At 46.3% G+C, this 19503-nt stretch overlaps 1 protein-coding gene across 1 annotated transcript in view; it reads right to left on the bottom strand.

Moving 5' to 3' along the window:
• The window catches only part of LOC143696662 (leucine-rich repeat-containing protein 4B-like), a 23198-nt gene extending 3969 nt beyond the window's left edge, over window positions 1-19229 (bottom strand). Inside the window, exons 1-8 of the mRNA XM_077193245.1 lie at window positions 19214-19229; window positions 18825-19151; window positions 17022-17246; window positions 15803-15834; window positions 13466-13549; window positions 10657-10768; window positions 2573-2704; window positions 873-971 (exon numbers count right to left, since the gene is read on the bottom strand). Of these exons, the coding sequence (XP_077049360.1) occupies window positions 873-971; window positions 2573-2704; window positions 10657-10768; window positions 13466-13549; window positions 15803-15834; window positions 17022-17246; window positions 18825-19151; window positions 19214-19229 (1027 nt within the window). The remainder of the gene's footprint in view (window positions 1-872; window positions 972-2572; window positions 2705-10656; window positions 10769-13465; window positions 13550-15802; window positions 15835-17021; window positions 17247-18824; window positions 19152-19213) is intronic.
• Between the last annotated feature and the right edge of the window lie 274 nt (window positions 19230-19503).

The following is a 19503-nucleotide window of genomic DNA, read 5'->3' as shown; positions in this document are numbered from 1 at the left end:
CAAAAAATGGGGGAAAAATGGGGAAAAAATGGGGAAAAAATGGGAAGATTTTGGGGATTTTGGGATCCATGGGGATCAGGTTCCGGGCCTCGCCCACTGGGAAAAAATCCAGGAAAAAAAATGGGAATTTGGGAAAAAATCCGGGAAAAAACGGTGGAAAAATGGGGAAAATCGGTGAAAAAATGGGGAAAATACGGCAAAAAATGGGGAAAAAATGGGGAAATAAATGGGAGGATTTTGGGGGATTTTGGGATCCATGGGGATCAGGTTCCGGGCCTCACCCACTGGGAAAAAATCCAGGAAAAAAAATGGGAATTTGGAAAAAATCCGGGAAAAAACGGTGAAAAAATGGGAAAATCGGTGAAAAAATGGGGAAAATACAGCAAAAAATGGGGGAAAAATGGGGAAAAAATGGGAAAAAATGGGAGGATTTTGGGGATATTGGGATCAAGGTTTGGGATTCTCCCACTGGAAAATCCAGGGGAAAAAAATGGGAATTTGGAAAAAATCCGGGAAAAAACGGTGGAAAAATGGGGAAAATCGGGGGAAAAATGGGGAAAATATGGCAAAAAAATGGGGGAAAAACTGGGAAGATTTTGGGATCCATGGGGATCAGGTTCCGGGCCTCGCCCACTGGGAAAAAATCCGGGAAAAAAAATGGGAATTTGGAAAAAATCCGGGAAAAACGGTGAAAAAATGGAGAAAATCGGTGAAAAAATGGGGAAAATACGGCAAAAAATGGGGAAAAAATGGGGAAAAACTGGGGAAATAAATGGGGAAAAAATGGGAGAAAATGGGATTCGTTTGGGATTCTCCCACTGGAAAATCCAGGGGAAAAAAATGGAAATTTGGGAAAAAATCCGGGAAAAAACGGTGGAAAAATGACAAAAATCGATGAAAAAATGGTGAAAATATGGGGAAAAATGGGAATATTTTGGGATCCATGGGGATCAGGTTCCGGGCCTCGCCCACTGGGAAAAAATCCGGGAAAAAAATGGGAATTTGGGAAAAAATCCGGGAAAAAAATGGTGGAAAAATGGGGAAAATCGGGGAAAAAATGGGGAAAATATGGAAAAAAATGGGGGAAAAATAGGGAAAAAATGGGAAGATTTTGAGCCAAATTTTTGTGAATTTTCCCCATTTTTTCCCCATTTTTTGTCGGATTTTCCCGGGGTTTTTTTCCCCCTGCCAATTCCAAAATTCCTGCCCTCATTCCCGAGGATTTTTTGGGAAATTTTGGGGGAATTTTGGGGGAATTTTTTGAGGAATTTTTGGCTCTCCCACCTCAATCTGGATCCAAAATTTCAGGATTTTTCCCTTTTTTTTCCCAATTTTTCCCCATTTTTAGCTGGATTTTTGTGGGATTTTTCCCCTGAATATTCCCAAAAAATTTGGGGAATTTTTTGGGATTTCCCACCTCAATTCTGAGCCAAATTTTCCTGAATTTTCCTCCATTTTTCCCCATTTTTTCCCCATTTTTTCCCCGATTTTCATGGGGTTTTTTCCCCCTGCCAATTCCCAAAATTCCTGCCCTCATTCCTGAGGATTTTTTGGGAATTTTGGGGGAATTTTGGGGGAATTTTTTGAGGAATTTTTGGGCTCTACCACCTCAATTTTGAGCCAAATTTTCCTGAATTTTCCCAGTTTTTCCCCATTTTTTGTCGGATTTTCCCGGGGTTTTTTTCCCCTGCCAATTCCCAAAATTCCTGCCCTCATTCCCGAGGATTTTTTGGGAATTTTGGGGGAATTTTGGGGAATTTTTTGGGAATTTTTTGAGGAATTTTTGAGGAATTTTTTGGGAATTTCTTGAGGAATTTCTTGAGGAATTTTTGGGCTCTCCCACCTCAATTTTCATCCAAAATTTCAGGATTTTTCCCTTTTTTTTCCCAATTTTTCCCCATTTTTAGCTGGATTTTTGTGGGATTTTTCCCCTGAATATTCCCAAAAAATTTGGGGAATTTTTTGGGATTCCCACCTCAATTTTGAGCCAAATTTTCCTGAATTTTCCTCCATTTTTCCCCATTTTTTCCCCATTTTTTCCCCGATTTTCCTGGGGTTTTTTCCCCCTGCCAATTCCCAAAATTCCTGCCCTCATTCCCGAGGATTTTTTGGGAATTTTGGGGGAATTTTGGGGGAATTTTTGGGGAATTTTTTGAGGAATTTTTGGGCTCTACCACCTCAATTTTGAGCCAAATTTTCCTGAATTTTCCCCATTTTTTCCCCATTTTTTGTCGGATTTTCCCGGGGTTTTTTTCCCCTGACAATTCCCAGCATTCCTGCCCTCATTCCCGAGGATTTTTTGGGAATTCTGGGGGAATTTTGGGGAATTTTTTGGGAATTTTTTGAGGAATTTTTGAGGAATTTTTTGGGAATTTTTTGAGGAATTCTTGAGGAATTTTTGGGCTCTCCCACCTCAATTCTGATCCAAAATCTCAGGATTTTTCCCCATTTTTTCCCCATTTTTTGTCGGATTTTCCCGGGGTTTTTTCCCCCTGCCAATTCCCAGCATTCCTGCCCTCATTCCCGAGGTTTTTTTGGGAATTTTTGGGGAATTTTTTGGGGATTTTGGTACCTGTGACGTGGAGCTGCTCCCCGGGCAGGGCCTGGATGCGGATCTGGAGCCGCCCCCTCCTCTCGGTGTGGTCGACCCCGCACAGGCTGGGGACGCTCTGGACGCAGCGTTTGTGCACGTTCATCTCACAGCCTGCGGAAAATTTGGGAATTTTGGAATTTTGGGAATTTTTTGGGAATTTTTGGGAATTTTTTGGGGTCAAAACGGCCCAAAAATGAAAAAAATCCGATTTTTTTTTCGATTTTTCGCCCATTTTTTCCCCCAGACGCAGCGTTTGTGCACGTTCATCTCACAGCCTGCGGAAAAATTGGGAATTTTGGGAAAATTTGGGAATTTTGGGAATTTTTGGGAATTTTTTGGGGTGAAAACGGCCCAAAAATGGAAAAAATCCGATTTTTTTTCGATTTTTCGCAGATTTTTCCACCCCAAATTTCCCCAGACACGGATTTTGTGCACGTTCATCTCACAGCCTGCAGGAAAAATGGGAATTTGGGGAAAATTTGGGAATTTTGGGAATTTTTTGGGGTCAAAATGGCCCAAAAATGGAAAAAATCTGATTTTTTTTTTGATTTTTCGCCCATTTTTCCCCAGACGCGGAGATTGTGAACGTTCATCTCTGCAGGGAAAATGGGAATTTGGGGAAAATTTGGGAATTTTTGGGGAATTTTTGGGGATTTTTTGGGGTCAAAACGGCCCAAAAATGGAAAAAATCCGATTTTTTTTGATTTTTCGCTGATTTTTCCCCCAGACGCGGAGTTTGTGCACGTTCATCCCACAGCCTGCAGGAAAAATAGGAATATGGGAAAATTTGGGAATTTTGGGAATTTTTGGGGATTTTTTGGGGTCAAATCGGCCCCAAAATGGAAAAAATCCGATTTTTTTTCGATTTTTCACAAATTTTTTTTTCCCCCAGACGCGGAGATTGTGAACGTTCATCTCACAGCCTGCAGGAAAATGGGAATTTGGGGAAAATTTGGGAATTTTGGGAATTTTTTGGGAATTTTTGGAATTTTTTGGGGTCAAATCGGCCCAAAAATGAAAAAAATCCGATTTTTTTTTGATTTTTTGCAGATTTTTCCACCCCAAAATTTCCCCAGACACGGAGTTTGTACACGTTCATCTCATGGCTGAGAGAAAAATGGGAATTTTGGGGAAAATTTGGGGAATTTTTGGGAATTTTCCGGGAGTTTTTGGGGTCAAAACGGCCCCAAAAATGAAAAAAATCCGAATTTTTTTCGATTTTTCGCAGATTTTTCCCCCCAGATTTCCCCCAGACGTGGAGTTTGTGCACGTTCATCTCACAGCCTGCGGAAAATTTGGGAATTTTGGGAATTTTTGGGGAATTTTTTGGGGTCAAAACGGCCCAAAATGGAAAAAATCCGATTTTTTTTCAATTTTTCACAGATTTTTTTCCCCCAGACGCAGAGATTGTGAACATTCAATCTCACAGCCTGCGGAAAATTTGGGAATTTTGGGAAAATTTGGGAATTTTTGGGGAATTTTTGGGGTCAAAATGGCCCAAAAATGAAAAAATCCGATTTTTTTTCGATTTTTTGCAGATTTTTCCACCCCAAAATTTCCCCAGACACGGAGTTTGTGCATGTTTATCTCACAGCCTGCAGGAAAAATAGGAATCTGGGGAAAATTTGGGAATTTTGGAATTTTTGGGAATTTTTTGGGGTCAAAACGGCCAAAAATGGAAAAAATCCGTTTTTTTTTTCGATTTTTTGCCGATTTTTTCCCCCCAGACGCGGAGATTGTGAACGTTCATCTCACAGCCTGCAGGAAAAATAGGAATTTTGGGGAAAATTTGGGAATTTTTGGGAATTTTTCGGGAGTTTTTTGGGGATTTTTGGGGATCAGAATGGCCAAAAACCAAAAAAATTTCTGATTTTTCTGCATTTTCCCCCAAAATCCCCCCTGAAGGCATTTGGGGATGTTTGTCTCACTTCACGCAAAATTCCCCCAAAATCCCCAAATAAAATCCCCCAAACTCCCCCAAAAATTCCAAATAAAATCCCCCAAAATTCCCCCCAAAATTCCCCAAAAAATCCTCAAAAATCCCCTGAAAATTCCTCAAAATTCCCCTCAAAAATTCACGCCAAAATCCCCAATAAAATCCCCCAAACTCCCCCAAAATTCCCCAACAAATTCCAAATAAAATCCCCCAAATATCCCCAAAAATTCCCCAAAATCCCCCCAAAAATTCCTCAAAATTCCTCCCAAAATCCCCAATAAAATCCCCCAAAAATCCCCCAAAAAATCCCAAAAAATCCCCAACAAAATCCCCCAAATGCCCCCGAACTGCCCCACAAATTCCTCCAAAATTCCCCAAAAATCCCCAATAAAATCCCCCAAAATTCCCAACCAACTCCCCCAACCTCCCCCAAACCTTCCCCAAACCCAATTTTGCCCCAAATTCCTCCAAATTCCCAATTTTGCCCAAAATCCCAGGATTTCACCCCAAACTCACAGGCACATTTCATGCCCTGGTGCACCAGCCCGTAGAGCAGGAAACCCCAATTTTACCCCAATTTTACCAATTTTACCCCAATTTTGCCCTATTTTGCCCCAATTTTACCCAATTTTGCCCCAATTTTACCCAATTTTCCCCCAATTTTGCCCAATTTCACCCCAAGCTCACAGGCACATTTCATGCCCTGGTGCACCAGCCCGTAGAGCAGGAAACCCCAATTTTGCCCAATTTTACCCAATTTTGCCCAATTTTGCCCTATTTTGCCCCAATTTTACCCCAATTTTACCCAATTTTGCCCCAATTTTGCCCCAATTTTACCCAATTTTACCCCAATTTTGCCCTATTTTGCCCCAATTTTACCCCAATTTTACCCAATTTTGCCCAATTTTGCAGATTTCAGCCCAAACTCACAGGCACATTTCATGCCCTGGTGCACCAGCCCGTAGAGCAGGAAACCCCAATTTTGCCCAATTTTACCCCAATTTTCCCAAAATCCCAGAATTCAGCCCAAACTCACAGGCACACTTCATGCCCTGGTGCACCAGCCCGTAGAGCAGAAAACCCCAATTTTGCCCAATTTTACCCCCAATTTTGCCCAATTTTGCCCCAATTTTGCCCAATTTTGCCCAACTTTGCCCTATTTTACCCAATTTTGCCCAATTTTGCAGGATTTCAGCCCAAACTCACAGGCACACTTCATGCCCTGGTGCACCAGCCCGTAGAGCAGGAAACCCCAATTTTACCCCAATTTTACCCCAATTTTGCCCCAATTTTACCCCAATTTTACCCCAATTTTACCCAATTTTACCCCAATTTTCCCAAAATCCCCAGAATTCACCCCAAACTCACAGGCACACTTCATGCCCTGGTGCACCAGCCCGTAGAGCAGGAAACCCCAATTTTGCCCAATTTTACCCCAATTTTACCCAATTTTACCCAATTTTACCCCAATTTTGCCCAATTTTACCCCAATTTTCCCAAAATCCCAGGATTTCAGCCCAAACTCACAGGCACATTTCATGCCCTGGTGCACCAGCCCGTAGAGCAGGAAACCCCAATTTTACCCCAATTTTACCCCAATTTTGCCCCTATTTTGCCCCAATTTTGCCCTATTTTACCCAATTTTGCCCAATTTTGCCCAATTTTGCAGGAATTCACCCCAAACTCACAGGCACACTTCATGCCCTGGTGCACCAGCCCGTAGAGCAGGAAACCCCAATTTTGCCCCAATTTTACCCCAATTTTACCCCAATTTTACCCAATTTTGCCCAATTTTACCCCAATTTTGCCCAATTTTACCCAATTTTGCAGGATTTTACCCCAAACTCACAGGCACACTTCATGCCCTGGTGCACCAGCCCGTAGAGCAGGAAACCCCAATTTACCCAATTTTACCCCAATTTTGCCCAATTTTGCCCCAATTTTACCCCAATTTTACCCAATTTTACCCCAATTTTACCCCAATTTTGCCCAATTTTGCAGTATTTTAGCCCAAAGTCACAGGCACACTTCATGCCCTGGTGCACCAGCCCGTAGAGCAGGAAACCCCAATTTTACCCCAATTTTACCCCAATTTTACCCCAATTTTGCCCCAATTTTGCCCAAGTTTGCCCTATTTTGCCCAATTTTACCCAATTTTACCCAATTTTACCCAATTTTACCCCAATTTTGCCCCAATTTTGCCCTATTTTGCCCAATTTTGCCCCAATTTTGCCCAATTTTGCCCAATTTTGCAGGATTTCACCCCAAACTCACAGGCACACTTCATGCCCTGGTGCACCAGCCCGTAGAGCAGGAAACCCCAATTTTACCCCAATTTTTACCCCAATTTTACCCCAATTTTGCCCTATTTTACCCAATTTTCCCAAATCCCAGGATTTAGCCCAAACTCACAGGCACACTTCATGCCCTGGTGCACCAGCCCGTAGAGCAGGAAACCCCAATTTTACCCCAATTTTACCCCAATTTTGCCCCAATTTTGCCCCAATTTTACCCCAATTTTACCCCAATTTTGCCCCAATTTTACCCCAATTTTACCCCAATTTTGCGCCAATTTGCCCTATTTTACCCAATTTTACCCCAATTTTCCCAAAATCCCAGGATTTCAGCCCAAACTCACAGGCACACTTCATGCCCTGGTGCACCAGCCCGTAGAGCAGGAAACCCCAATTTTGCCCCAATTTTGCCCCAATTTTGCCCCAATTTTACCCAATTTTACCCCATTTTGCCCCAATTTTACCCAATTTTGCCCTATTTTACCCCAATTTTACCCAATTTTACCCAATTTTGCCCAATTTTGCAGGATTTTACCCAAACTCACAGGCACATTTCATGCCCTGGTGCACCAGCCCGTAGAGCAGAAACCCCAATTTTGCCCCAATTTTGCCCCAATTTTGCCCTATTTTACCCAATTTTACCCCAATTTACCCCAATTTGCCCAAAATCCAGGATTTTAGCCCAAACTCACAGGCACACTTCATGCCCTGGTGCACCAGCCCGTAGAGCAGGAAACCCCAATTTTGCCCAATTTTACCCCAATTTTGCCCAATTTTGCCCTATTTTGCCCCAATTTTACCCAATTTTCCCAAAATCCCAGAATTCACCCCAAACTCACAGGCACACTTCATGCCCTGGTGCACCAGCCCGTAGAGCAGGAAACCCCAATTTTACCCAATTTGCCCAATTTTGCAGGATTTTACCCCAAACTCACAGGCACATTTCATGCCCTGGTGCACCAGCCCGTAGAGCAGGAAACCCCAATTTTACCCCAATTTTACCCCAATTTTACTCCAATTTTGCCCTATTTTACCCAATTTTCCCAAAATCCCAGGATTTTAGCCCAAACTCACAGGCACACTTCATGCCCTGGTGCACCAGCCCGTAGAGCAGGAAACCCCAATTTTGCCCAATTTTACCCCAATTTTCCCAAAATCCCCAGATTCACCCCAAACTCACAGGCACACTTCATGCCCTGGTGCACCAGCCCGTAGAGCAGGAAACCCCAATTTTACCCAATTTTGCCCCAATTTTGCCCAATTTTACCCCAATTTTACCCCAATTTTGCCCCAATTTTGCCCTATTTTGCCCCAATTTTGCCCAATTTTACCCAATTTTGCCCAATTTTGCCCAATTTTGCCCAATTTCACCCCAAACTCACAGGCACACTTCATGTCCTGGTGCACCAGCCCGTAGAGCAGGAAACCCCAATTTTGCCCAATTTTGCCCAAAATCCCAGGATTTCAGCCCAAACTCACAGGCACATTTCATGCCCTGGTGCACCAGCCGTAGAGCAGGAAACCCCAATTTTACCCCAATTTTACCCAATTTTGCCCAATTTTACCCCAATTTTGCCCAATTTTACCCCAATTTTGCCCAATTTTACCCAATTTTGCCCAATTTTCCCAAAATCCCAGGATTTTAGCCCAAACTCACAGGCACACTTCATGCCCTGGTGCACCAGCCCGTAGAGCAGGAAACCCCAATTTTACCCCAATTTTACCCCAATTTTACCCCAATTTTGCCCTATTTTACCCAATTTTCCCAAAATCCCAGGATTTTAGCCCAAACTCACAGGCACACTTCATGCCCTGGTGCACCAGCCCGTAGAGCAGGAAACCCCAATTTTACCCCAATTTTACCCCAATTTTGCCCCAATTTTGCCCCAATTTTACCCCAATTTTACCCCAATTTTGCCCCAATTTTACCCCAATTTTACCCCAATTTTGCGCCAATTTGCCCTATTTTACCCAATTTTACCCCAATTTTCCCAAAATCCCAGGATTTCAGCCCAAACTCACAGGCACACTTCATGCCCTGGTGCACCAGCCCGTAGAGCAGGAAACCCCAATTTTGCCCCAATTTTACCCCAATTTTACCCCAATTTTGCCCCAATTTTACCCAATTTTGCCCTATTTTACCCCAATTTTACCCAATTTTACCCAATTTTGCCCAATTTTGCAGGATTTTACCCCAAACTCACAGGCACATTTCATGCCCTGGTGCACCAGCCCGTAGAGCAGGAAACCCAATTTTGCCCCAATTTTGCCCCCAATTTTGCCCTATTTTACCCAATTTTACCCCAATTTTTACCCCAATTTTGCCCAAAATCCCAGGATTTTAGCCCAAACTCACAGGCACACTCATGCCCTGGTGCACCAGCCCGTAGAGCAGGAAACCCCAATTTTGCCCAATTTTACCCCAATTTTGCCCTATTTTGCCCCAATTTTACCCAATTTCCCAAAATCCCAGAATTCACCCCAAACTCACAGGCACACTTCATGCCCTGGTGCACCAGCCCGTAGAGCAGGAAACCCAATTTTACCCAATTTTGCCCAATTTTGCAGGATTTTACCCCAAACTCACAGGCACATTTCATGCCCTGGTGCACCAGCCCGTAGAGCAGGAAACCCCAATTTTGCCCAATTTTACCCCAATTTTCCCAAAATCCCAGAATTCACCCCAAACTCACAGGCACACTTCATGCCCTGGTGCACCAGCCCGTAGAGCAGGAAACCCCAATTTTACCCAATTTTGCCCCAATTTTGCCCAATTTTACCCCAATTTTACCCCAATTTTGCCCCAATTTTGCCCTATTTTGCCCCAATTTTGCCCAATTTTACCCAATTTTGCCCAATTTTGCCCAATTTTGCCCAATTTCACCCCAAACTCACAGGCACACTTCATGTCCTGGTGCACCAGCCCGTAGAGCAGGAAACCCCAATTTTGCCCAATTTTTGCCCAAAATCCCAGGATTTCAGCCCAAACTCACAGGCACATTTCATGCCCTGGTGCACCAGCCCGTAGAGCAGGAAACCCCAATTTTACCCCAATTTTACCCCAATTTTGCCCCAATTTTACCCCAATTTGCCCAATTTTACCCCAATTTTGCCCAATTTTACCCAATTTTGCCCAATTTTCCCAAAATCCAGGATTTTAGCCAAACTCACAGGCACACTTCATGCCCTGGTGCACCAGCCCGTAGAGCAGGAAACCCCAATTTTACCCAATTTTACCCCAATTTTGCCCAATTTTACCCCAATTTTACCCCAATTTTGCCCAATTTTACCCCAATTTTACCCCAATTTTACCCCAATTTTCCCAAAATCCCAGGATTTCACCCCAAACTCACAGCACACTTCATGCCCTGGTGCACCAGCCCGTAGAGCAGGAAACCCCAATTTTACCCAATTTTACCCCAATTTTGCCCAATTTTACCCCAATTTTACCCAATTTTACCCCAATTTTACCCCAATTTTACCCCAATTTTCCCAAAATCCCAGGATTTCACCCCAAACTCACAGGCACACTTCATGCCCTGGTGCACCAGCCCGTAGAGCAGGAAACCCCAATTTTGCCCCAATTTTACCCAATTTTACCCCCAATTTTACCCCAATTTTACCCAATTTTGTCCCCATTTGCCCAATTTTGCAGGATTTTAGCCCAAACTCACAGGCACACTTCATGCCCTGGTGCACCAGCCCGTAGAGCAGGAAACCCCAATTTTGCCCAATTTTACCCCAATTTTACCCCAATTTTACCCAATTTTGCCCCAATTTTACCCAATTTTACCCAATTTTCCCAAAATCCCCAGAATTCACCCCAAACTCACAGGCACACTTCATGCCCTGGTGCACCAGCCCGTAGAGCAGGGAGCCGCAGTGGTCACAGAAGGTGGGGCTGCTGTAGCTGTGGACTCTGAACTTGTGCTTGTTCCGCGGGTCCTGAGCGGTTTGGGGACAATTCCGGGGATTTTGGGAAAAATGGGGATTTTTAGGGGGGGAATGGGTGAAAAAATGGAGAATTTTGGTGAAAAAATGGAGAATTTAGGTGGAAAAATGGGGATTTTAGGTGGAAAAATGGGGATTTTACGGGGAAATGGGGAGTTTGGGGGGGGAAATGGAGAATTTTGGTGGGAAAATGGAGAATTTTGGGTGGAAAATTTGAGGATTTTAGGTGGAAAAATGGAGAATTTTGGGTGGAAATTTGAGGATTTTAGGTGGAAAAATGGGTGGAAAAATGGAGATTTTGGGTGAAAAAATGGAGATTTTAGATGGAAAAATGGGGAGTTTGGGGTGGAAAAATGGGGATTTTAGGTGAAAAAATGGAGAATTTAGGTGGAAAAATGGGGATTTTAGGGGGGGAAATGGGTGGAAAAATGGAGAATTTTGGTGAAAAAATGGAGAATTTAGGTGGAAAAAATGGGGATTTTAGGGGGGGAAAATGGGGATTTTAGGGGGGGAAATGGGTGGAAAAATGGAAAATTTTGGTGAAAAAATGGAGAATTTTGGTGAAAAAATGGAGAATTTAGGTGGAAAAATGGGGATTTTAGGGGGGGGAAATGGGGAGTTTGGGGGGGGAAATGGGGATTTTAGGTGGGAAAAATGGAGAATTTTGGGTGGAAAATTTGAAGATTTTAGGTGGAAAAATGGAGAATTTTGGGTGGAAAATTTGAGGATTTTAGGTGGAAAAATGGGTGGAAAAATGGAGAATTTGGGTGAAAAAATGGGTGGAAAAATGGAGAATTTGGGGGGAAAAATGGAGATTTTGGGTGAAAAAATGGAGATTTTGGGTGGAAAATGGGGATTTTAGGGGGGAGAATATGGGGATTTTGGGGGGGGGGGGGAAATGGAGAAAAATGGAGAATTTTGGTGGGAAAATGGAGAATTTTTTAGTGAAAAAAGGGAAAAAATGGAGAATTTTTGGTGAAAAAAATGGAGATTTTAGATGAAAAAATGGGGATTTTAGGTGAAAAAATGGAGAATTTAGGTGGAAAAATGGGGATTTTAGGGGGGGGAAATGGGGAGTTTGAGGGGGGGTAAATGGGGATTTTAGGTGGGAAAAATGGGTGGGAAAATGGAGATTTTAGGTGGGAAAATTGAAGATTTTAGGTGGGAAAAATGGAGAATTTTGGGTGGAAAATTTGAGGATTTTAGGGGGAAAAATGGAGATTTTAGGTGGGGAAAATGGAGAATTTTTTAGGTGGAAAAATGGAGAATTTAGGGGTAAAAATGAAGAATTTAGGGGGAAATTGAGGATTTTAGGTGAAAAAATGGGTGGAAAAATGGAGAATTTGGGGGGAAAATTGGAGATTTTGGGTGAAAAATGGGAGATTTCGGGTGGAAAATTGAGGATTTTAGGTGAAAAAATGGAGATTTTAGGGGGGAAAAATTGAGGATTTTAGGTGGGGAAAATGGAGATTTTGGGGGGGAAAATTGAGGAATTTAGGTGGGGAAAATGGAGATTTTTGGGTGGAAAAATGGAGATTTTTTTTTAGTTGAAAAAGTGAAAAATGGAGATTTTAGGGGGGAAAATGGAGATTTTAGGTGGGAAAAATCCCAAATTTTGGGTAAAAAAATGGAGAATTTTGGTGGGAAAATGGAGATTTAAGGTGGGAAAATTGAGGAATTTAAGGGGGAAAATGGAGATTTTTCTTAGGTGAAAAAAGTGAAAAAATGGAGAATTTAGGTGGAAAATGGAGAATTTTTTAGGTGGAAAAATGGAGAATTTTAGGTGAAAAAATGGGGATTTTAGGTGGAAAAATGGGATTTTTAGGAGATTTTGGGGGAAATTTTGGGGAATTTTTGAAGGAAATTTGGTTGAATTTGAAGGGAAATTTTTGGGGGAATTTTGAGAAAATTTTGGGGATTTTTAGGAGAAGTTTTGGGGTGAATTTTGGGGCAATTGAAAGGGAATTTTTGGGAATTTTTGAGGAATATTTGGGGATTTTTGGGGGAATTTTTTGGGGATTTTGTTGAGAATTTTGAGGGAATTTTGGGGGTAATTTTGAGGAATTTTGGGGATTTTAGAAGGGAATTTTTGGGGAATTTTTTGTGGTGATTTTGGGGAATTTTTGGGGGAATTTTTGGGAATTTTGGAGGGAATATTTTGGGATTTTTAGGAGGATTTTTGGGGAATTTTTGTGGTGATTGGGGGGAATTTTTGGGAATTTTGGAGGGAATATTTTGGGATTTTTAGGGGGAATTTTGGGCGATTTTTTGGGGAATTTTGGAGGGAATTTTTGGGGATTTTTAGCGGGAATTTTGGGGGAATTTTTTGAATTTTGGAGGGAATATTTGGGGATTTTGGGGGGAATATTTTGGGATTTTTAGGAGGATTTTTGGGGAATTTTTTGTGGTGATTTGGGGGGAATTTTTGGGCATTTTGGAGGGAATATTTTGCGGATTTTTGGGGGAATTTGGGGAATTTTGGAGGGAATATTTTGGGATTTTAAGGGGGATTTTTGGGCGAGTTTTTGGGGATTTTGGGGGGATTTTTGGGGGATTTTTGGGGGATTTTTGGGCGATTTTTTGGAATTTTGGAGGGAATTTTTTGGGATTTTTAGGGGTAATTTCGGGGGATTTTTGGGGGGAATTTTGGAGAGAATATTTTGGGATTTTTTTGGGGAATTTTGGACTCACGTCAGTCTGGGGTCCCTTCCCGGCCCCGGGGCATTCGAAGGTGACGAATTCGTGGCAGCGTTTTGTGAACCACGAAGCTGCAAACTGCCAAAAAAAGGGTCAAAAACGCCCCAAATTCCCCAAATTCACCCCAAAATTCCCCCCCAAATTCCCTCAGAATTCCTAAAAAAAAAACCCTCAAAATTCCCGAAATTCCCCTTAAAATTCCCCCCAAAATTCCCCCAAAATTCCCAATTTCCACCCAAAAATTTTCCCAAAATTCACCCGAAAATTCCCTCAAAATTCTCCCAAAATTCCCAGAAGTTCCCCCAAAATTCTCCCCAAATTCCCCTCAAAATTCCTAAAAAAAAAAACCCTCAAAATTCCCAAAATTCCCCCAAAATTCCCAATTTTCACCCAAAAATTTTCCCAAAATTCCCTTTAAAATTCCCTCCAAAATTCCCCTTAAAATTCCCAAATTTGCCCCCAAAATTCCTCCCAAAATTCCCAATTTCCACCCAAAAATTTTCCTGAAGTTCACCCTAAAATTCCCTCAGAATTCCTAAAAACCCCCCCTCAAATTCCCAAAATTCCACCCAAAATTCCACCCAAAATTCCCCTCAGTTCCCAAAATTCCACCCAAAATTCCCTTTAAAATTCCATCCTAAATTCCCCTTAAAATTCCAAAATTCCACCCAAAATTCCCCTCAAAATTCCCGATTTCCACCCAAAAATTTTCCCAAAATTCCCTTTAAAATTCCCCCCAAAATTCCCCTTAAAATTCCCAAATTTGCCCCCAAAATTCTCACCCAAAATTCCCCTCAAATTCCCCTCAAAATTCCCAATTTCCACCCAAAATTTTCCCGAAATTCACCCTAAAATTCCCTCAAATTTCCTCCCAAAATTCCCAAAAGTTGACCCAAAATTTCCCCCAAAATTCCCAAAAATCTTTCCCAGGACCCCAAATTTTCTCCCAAATCCTCCCTGAAACTCCCAACATTTCCCAAATCCCCCAAAATTCTCCCAAATCCTCCCCAAGACTCCAGAAATCCCAAAATCCCCCCAAAATCCCCTCAAAATTCCCCAAAATTCCCAATTTTGGGCCTTTGGGACCCTGGGATGTGGGGTGGGCGTGGCCTGGGGCAGTGATTGACAGGCGGAGCTGCGTTGCCATGGCAACCACGGCAACCGCGGCAACCACGGAGGGGAAATTTGGGGGAAAATTGGGAATTTTGAGGGAATTTTGGGGGAATTTGGGATTTTGGGGAATTTGAGGGTCCTGGATGGGATTTGGGGGGGGGTTGGGGAATTTTGGGAATTCTTGGGGGTTTTGGGCAGAATTTTGGGAAGGGTTAGGGGGGAATTTTGGGAGAAATTTGGGAGAATTTGGGGGAAAATTTGGGGGGGATTTTGGGGGGAAATTTGGGAGGGATTTTGGGGGAATTTTGGGAGGAATTTGGGAGAAGTTTGGGGAAACTTTGGGGGGATTTGGGGAGAAATTTGGGAGAATTTTGGGGGGATTTTTGGGGTAATTTTGGGAGAAATTTGGGGGGATTTTGGAGGGAAATTTGGGGGAATTTGGGAATTTTGGGGGATATTTTGGGGGGAATTTTGGAGGAATTTTTGAGGGAATTTTTGGGAAAATGTGGGGATTTTGGAGGAAGTTTTGGGTGAAATTTGGGAAATTCTGGGGGGATTTTGAGGGGAATTTTGGGAGAAATTTGGGGAAATTTGGGGGGATTTTGGGGGAAATTTGGGGGAATTTTTGGGGGGAATTTTGGGGAAAATTTTGGGGAAAATTTGTGAGGGAATTTGGGAATTTTGGGGAATTTTTGGGGAATTTGGGGAAAATGTGGGGATTTTGGAGGGAATTTGGGGATAAATTTGGGGGGAACTTTGAGGGAATTTTTGGGGGAATTTTGGGAGGAATTTGGGAGAAGTTTGGGGAAACTTTGGGGGGATTTGGGGAGAAATTTGGGAGAATTTTGGGGGGAATTTGGGGGGGGATTTTTGGGGTAATTTTGGGAGAAATTTGGGGGGATTTTGGAGGGAAATTTGGGGGAATTTGGGGAATTTTGGGGGATATTTTGGGGGGAATTTTGGAGGAATTTTTGGGGGAATTTTTGGGGAAAATGTGGGGATTTTGGAGGAAGTTTTGGGGGAAATTTGGGGAAATTTTGGGGGGATTTTGGGGGAATATTGGGATAAAATTAGGGGGATTTTGGGGAAATTTTGGAGGAAATTTTGGGTGAAATTTGGGGGAATTTTGGAGGAAATTTTGGAGGAAATTTGGGGGGATTTTGGGATAAATTTGGGGGGATTTTGGGATAAATTTGGGGGATTTTGGGGGTTTCTCACCCATGCACTGCAGGCCCTGTTTGCCGATGCCCCTGAGGGGAGAGAGAGAAAAGGGGAGGGGTCAGACCTGGGATACTACAGGGATTCTACAGGGATACTACAGGGATACACCTGGGATACTACAGGGATACACCTGGGATACTACAGGGATACTACAGGGATACACCTGGGATACACCTGAGATACACCTGGGATACACCTGGGATACTACAGGGATACTACAGGGATACTACAGGGATACACCTGGGATACCCCAGGATACTACAGGGATACACCTGGGATACTCCTGGGATACTACACGGATACACCTGGGATACTACAGGGATACACCTGGGATACTACAGGGATACACCCGGGATACACCTGGGATACACCTGGGATACACCTGGGATACTCCTGGGATACACCTGGGATACACCTGGGTTACTACAGGGATACTACAGGAATACACCTGGGTTACTCCTGGGTTACTACATGGATACACCTGGGACACACCTGGGATACACCTGGGACACACCTGGGCACAGCCAGGAACACCTGGGGACATCGAGGGACACCTGGACACACCTGGGGACACCTGGGGACACACCTGGGCACATCTGTACAGGTGTAACTGAGGTGACCTCAGTTGTGTCCAGGTGTGTCCCAGGTGTCCCAGGTGTCACAGCTGTCCCATGTGACCCAGGTGTGACCCAGGTGTGACAGTGCCCAGGTGTGTGACCCCCCCATGTGACCCAGGTGTGTCCCAGGTGTGTCCCAGGTGTGACCCAGTGTCCCCAGGTGACCCAGGTGTGTCCCCAGGTGTTCCCAGGTGTGTCCCAGGTGTGTCCCAGGTGTGACCCAGGTGTGTCCCAGGTGTCCCCAGGTGTCACTGACCAGATGCAGTCCGTGCAGTGGCTGTACAAGGTCAGTCCCTTCAGGAACCCCCATGTTTGATGTTCTCAGGTGTGTCCCATGTAACACAGGTGTATCCCAGGTGTGACAGGTGACCCCCCAGGTGTGTCCCAGGTGTGTCCCAGGTGTGTCCCCAGGTGTCCCCAGGTGTCCCCAGGTGTGTCACTGACCAGATGAAGTCGGTGCAGTGGCTGCAGAACGTCGGCTGTTTGAAGAACCCCCGTGTGTGTGACCCCCCCAGGTGTGACAGGTGACCCCCCAGGTGTGTCCCATGTGACCCAGGTGTCCCCAGGTGTCCCCAGGTGTCCCCAGGTGTGTCACTGACCAGATGAAGTCGGTGCAGTGGCTGCAGAACGTCGGCTGCTTGAAGAACCGCGCCGTGAACCGGTGGCTCTTGACCTCGTGCACCACCTTGTGCCGCAGCGCCCCCCGGCGGCAGAACAGCGGCCGAGCGGCCCCGGCCCCGCCCGCGGCCACCGCTGCGGGCACCGAGCGCTCGGGCTCGGCCAGCGCCATGGACACACGGACCGACGGACAGACAGATGGACACCTGTGGGGGGGGAGAGAGAGAGGTGAGGGGAACACCTGGATGGACACACGGACACCTGGATGGACGCTGCCCCTCCGGGCACCAAGCGCTCGGGCTCGGCCAGCGCCATGGACACACGGACGGACGGACGGACGGACGGACACCTGTGGGGGGAGAGAGAGATGCGAACGCCTGGATGGACACACGGACACTGGATGGACATTGATCCTCTGGCCACCGAGTGCTCGGGCTCGGCCAGCGCCATGGACACACGGACGGACAGACAGACAGATGGACACCTGTGGGGGGAGAGAGAAGAGAGGTGAGGAGGGGAACACCTGGATGGACAGACGGACACTGGACATGTGGATGGACATTGTCACTCTGGTCACTCTGCTCCAGCCACCGAGCGCTCGGGCTCGGCCAGCGCCATGGACACACGGACGGACAGACGGACAGATGGACACCTGGGGGAGAGAGAGAGAGAGATGTGAACGCTTGGATGGACACACGGACACCTGGATGGACACACGGACACCTGGATGGACATCGATCCTCTGGTCACCGAGCGCTTGGGCTCGGCCAGCGCCATGGACACACGGACGGACGGACAGACGGACACCTGGTGGGGGGAGAGAGAGAGATGTGAACGCTTGGATGGACACACGGACACTGGATGGACACACGGACACTGGATGGACATCGATCCTCCGCTCTCACCTGTGTCATTGCACTCCCTGCTGGACAGACGGACACCTGGACAGACGGACACCTGGATGGACACACAGACACCTGGGTGGACAGACGGACACCTGGACACAGGGATGGACATCAGGATGGACCCACGGACACCTGGATGGACGCAAGGACAGAGGCATGGACAGAGCCATGGACACCTGGATGGACACAGGAGTGGACACTGGGATGGACACACGGACAGGGGAGTGGACATGGGGATGGACACACGGACAAACCCACGGACACGGGGATGGACACTGGGATGGACACAGGGACGGACCCACGGACATGGGGATGGACACAAGGATGGACACGGGGATGGACACACAGACACGGGGATGGACACTGGGATGGACACCGGGACAGACCCACGGACACAAGGATGGACACTGGGATGGACACACGGACGGACCCACGGACATGGGGGTGAACACAGGGACAGACCCGTGGCTGGACACAGGAGTGGACACACGGACAGACCCACGGACACAGGGATGGACACAGGGATGGACATGGGGATGGACACACGGACGGACCCATGGACACGGGGATGGACACAGGGGTGGACACAGGGATGGACACTGGGATGGACACAGGGATGGACACACGGACAGACCCATGGATGGATACATGGATGGACAGGGGGATGGACAAACGGACAGGGGAGTGGACACAGGGACAGACCCACGGACAGACAGACCCACAGATGGACACTGGGCTGGACATGGCAGCACCACGGACAGACGGACACACCCACGGACAGACGGACACACGGACACACCCACGGCCACACGGACACTCAGACACACGGACACACCCACGGACACTCAGACGGACACACGGACACAGCCACGGACTGACCTGAACCCTCCGGCCACTGCTCGGACACTCGGCTGCTCCTCCGGCCGGACCCACGGACACCCGGCCGGACCCACGGACGGCCGGACACTCGGACAGAGCCCGGACAGACCCACGGACAGCCGGACCCACGGACAGCCGGACCCACGGACACTGAGCGGGACCCACGGACAGCCGGACCCACGGACAGAGCCCGGACAGACCCACGGACACCCGGACAGAGCCCGGCCGGAGGCACGGACAGCGCCCGGACAGACCCACGGACACTCGGACACTCGGCGGGCCCCGCGGCAGCCGAGAGAGGGGCGTGGCTTAGAACCGGGGGCGTGGCTTAGCGCGGCGGAGGCGTGGCCTCGGCATTGCGGCAACTGCTAGGCGGGCTGGGAGGGGGCGTGGCTTGAGCCCCATTGCTTTACATTGATGGGGCGTGGCTTGAGCAGCGTTGCTTTACATAAAGGGGCGTGGCTTAGCGCCTATTGATTCCTATGGAGGGGGCGCGGTTTAGGCCCCATTGATTTCTATGGAGGGGGCGTGGCTTGACCCCCCCCCATTGATTTCTATGGGAGCGGGCGCGGCCTCGCCCTGCGGCAATGGGCGTGGTTATTCAAATGACGCCGCGTGGGCGTGGTTTCTCTTAAAGGGGCCGCGTCGCTTGGGAGGAGGGGAAGGGGGAGGGGCTCCC

The sequence above is a fragment of the Agelaius phoeniceus genome, chromosome 37 (genome assembly GCF_051311805.1).
Source record: "Agelaius phoeniceus isolate bAgePho1 chromosome 37, bAgePho1.hap1, whole genome shotgun sequence".
In the NCBI taxonomy this organism is placed as follows: domain Eukaryota; kingdom Metazoa; phylum Chordata; class Aves; order Passeriformes; family Icteridae; genus Agelaius; species Agelaius phoeniceus.
The sequence above is the reverse complement of the archived record's forward strand: the minus strand, read 5'-3'. Positions and strand labels throughout refer to the sequence as shown.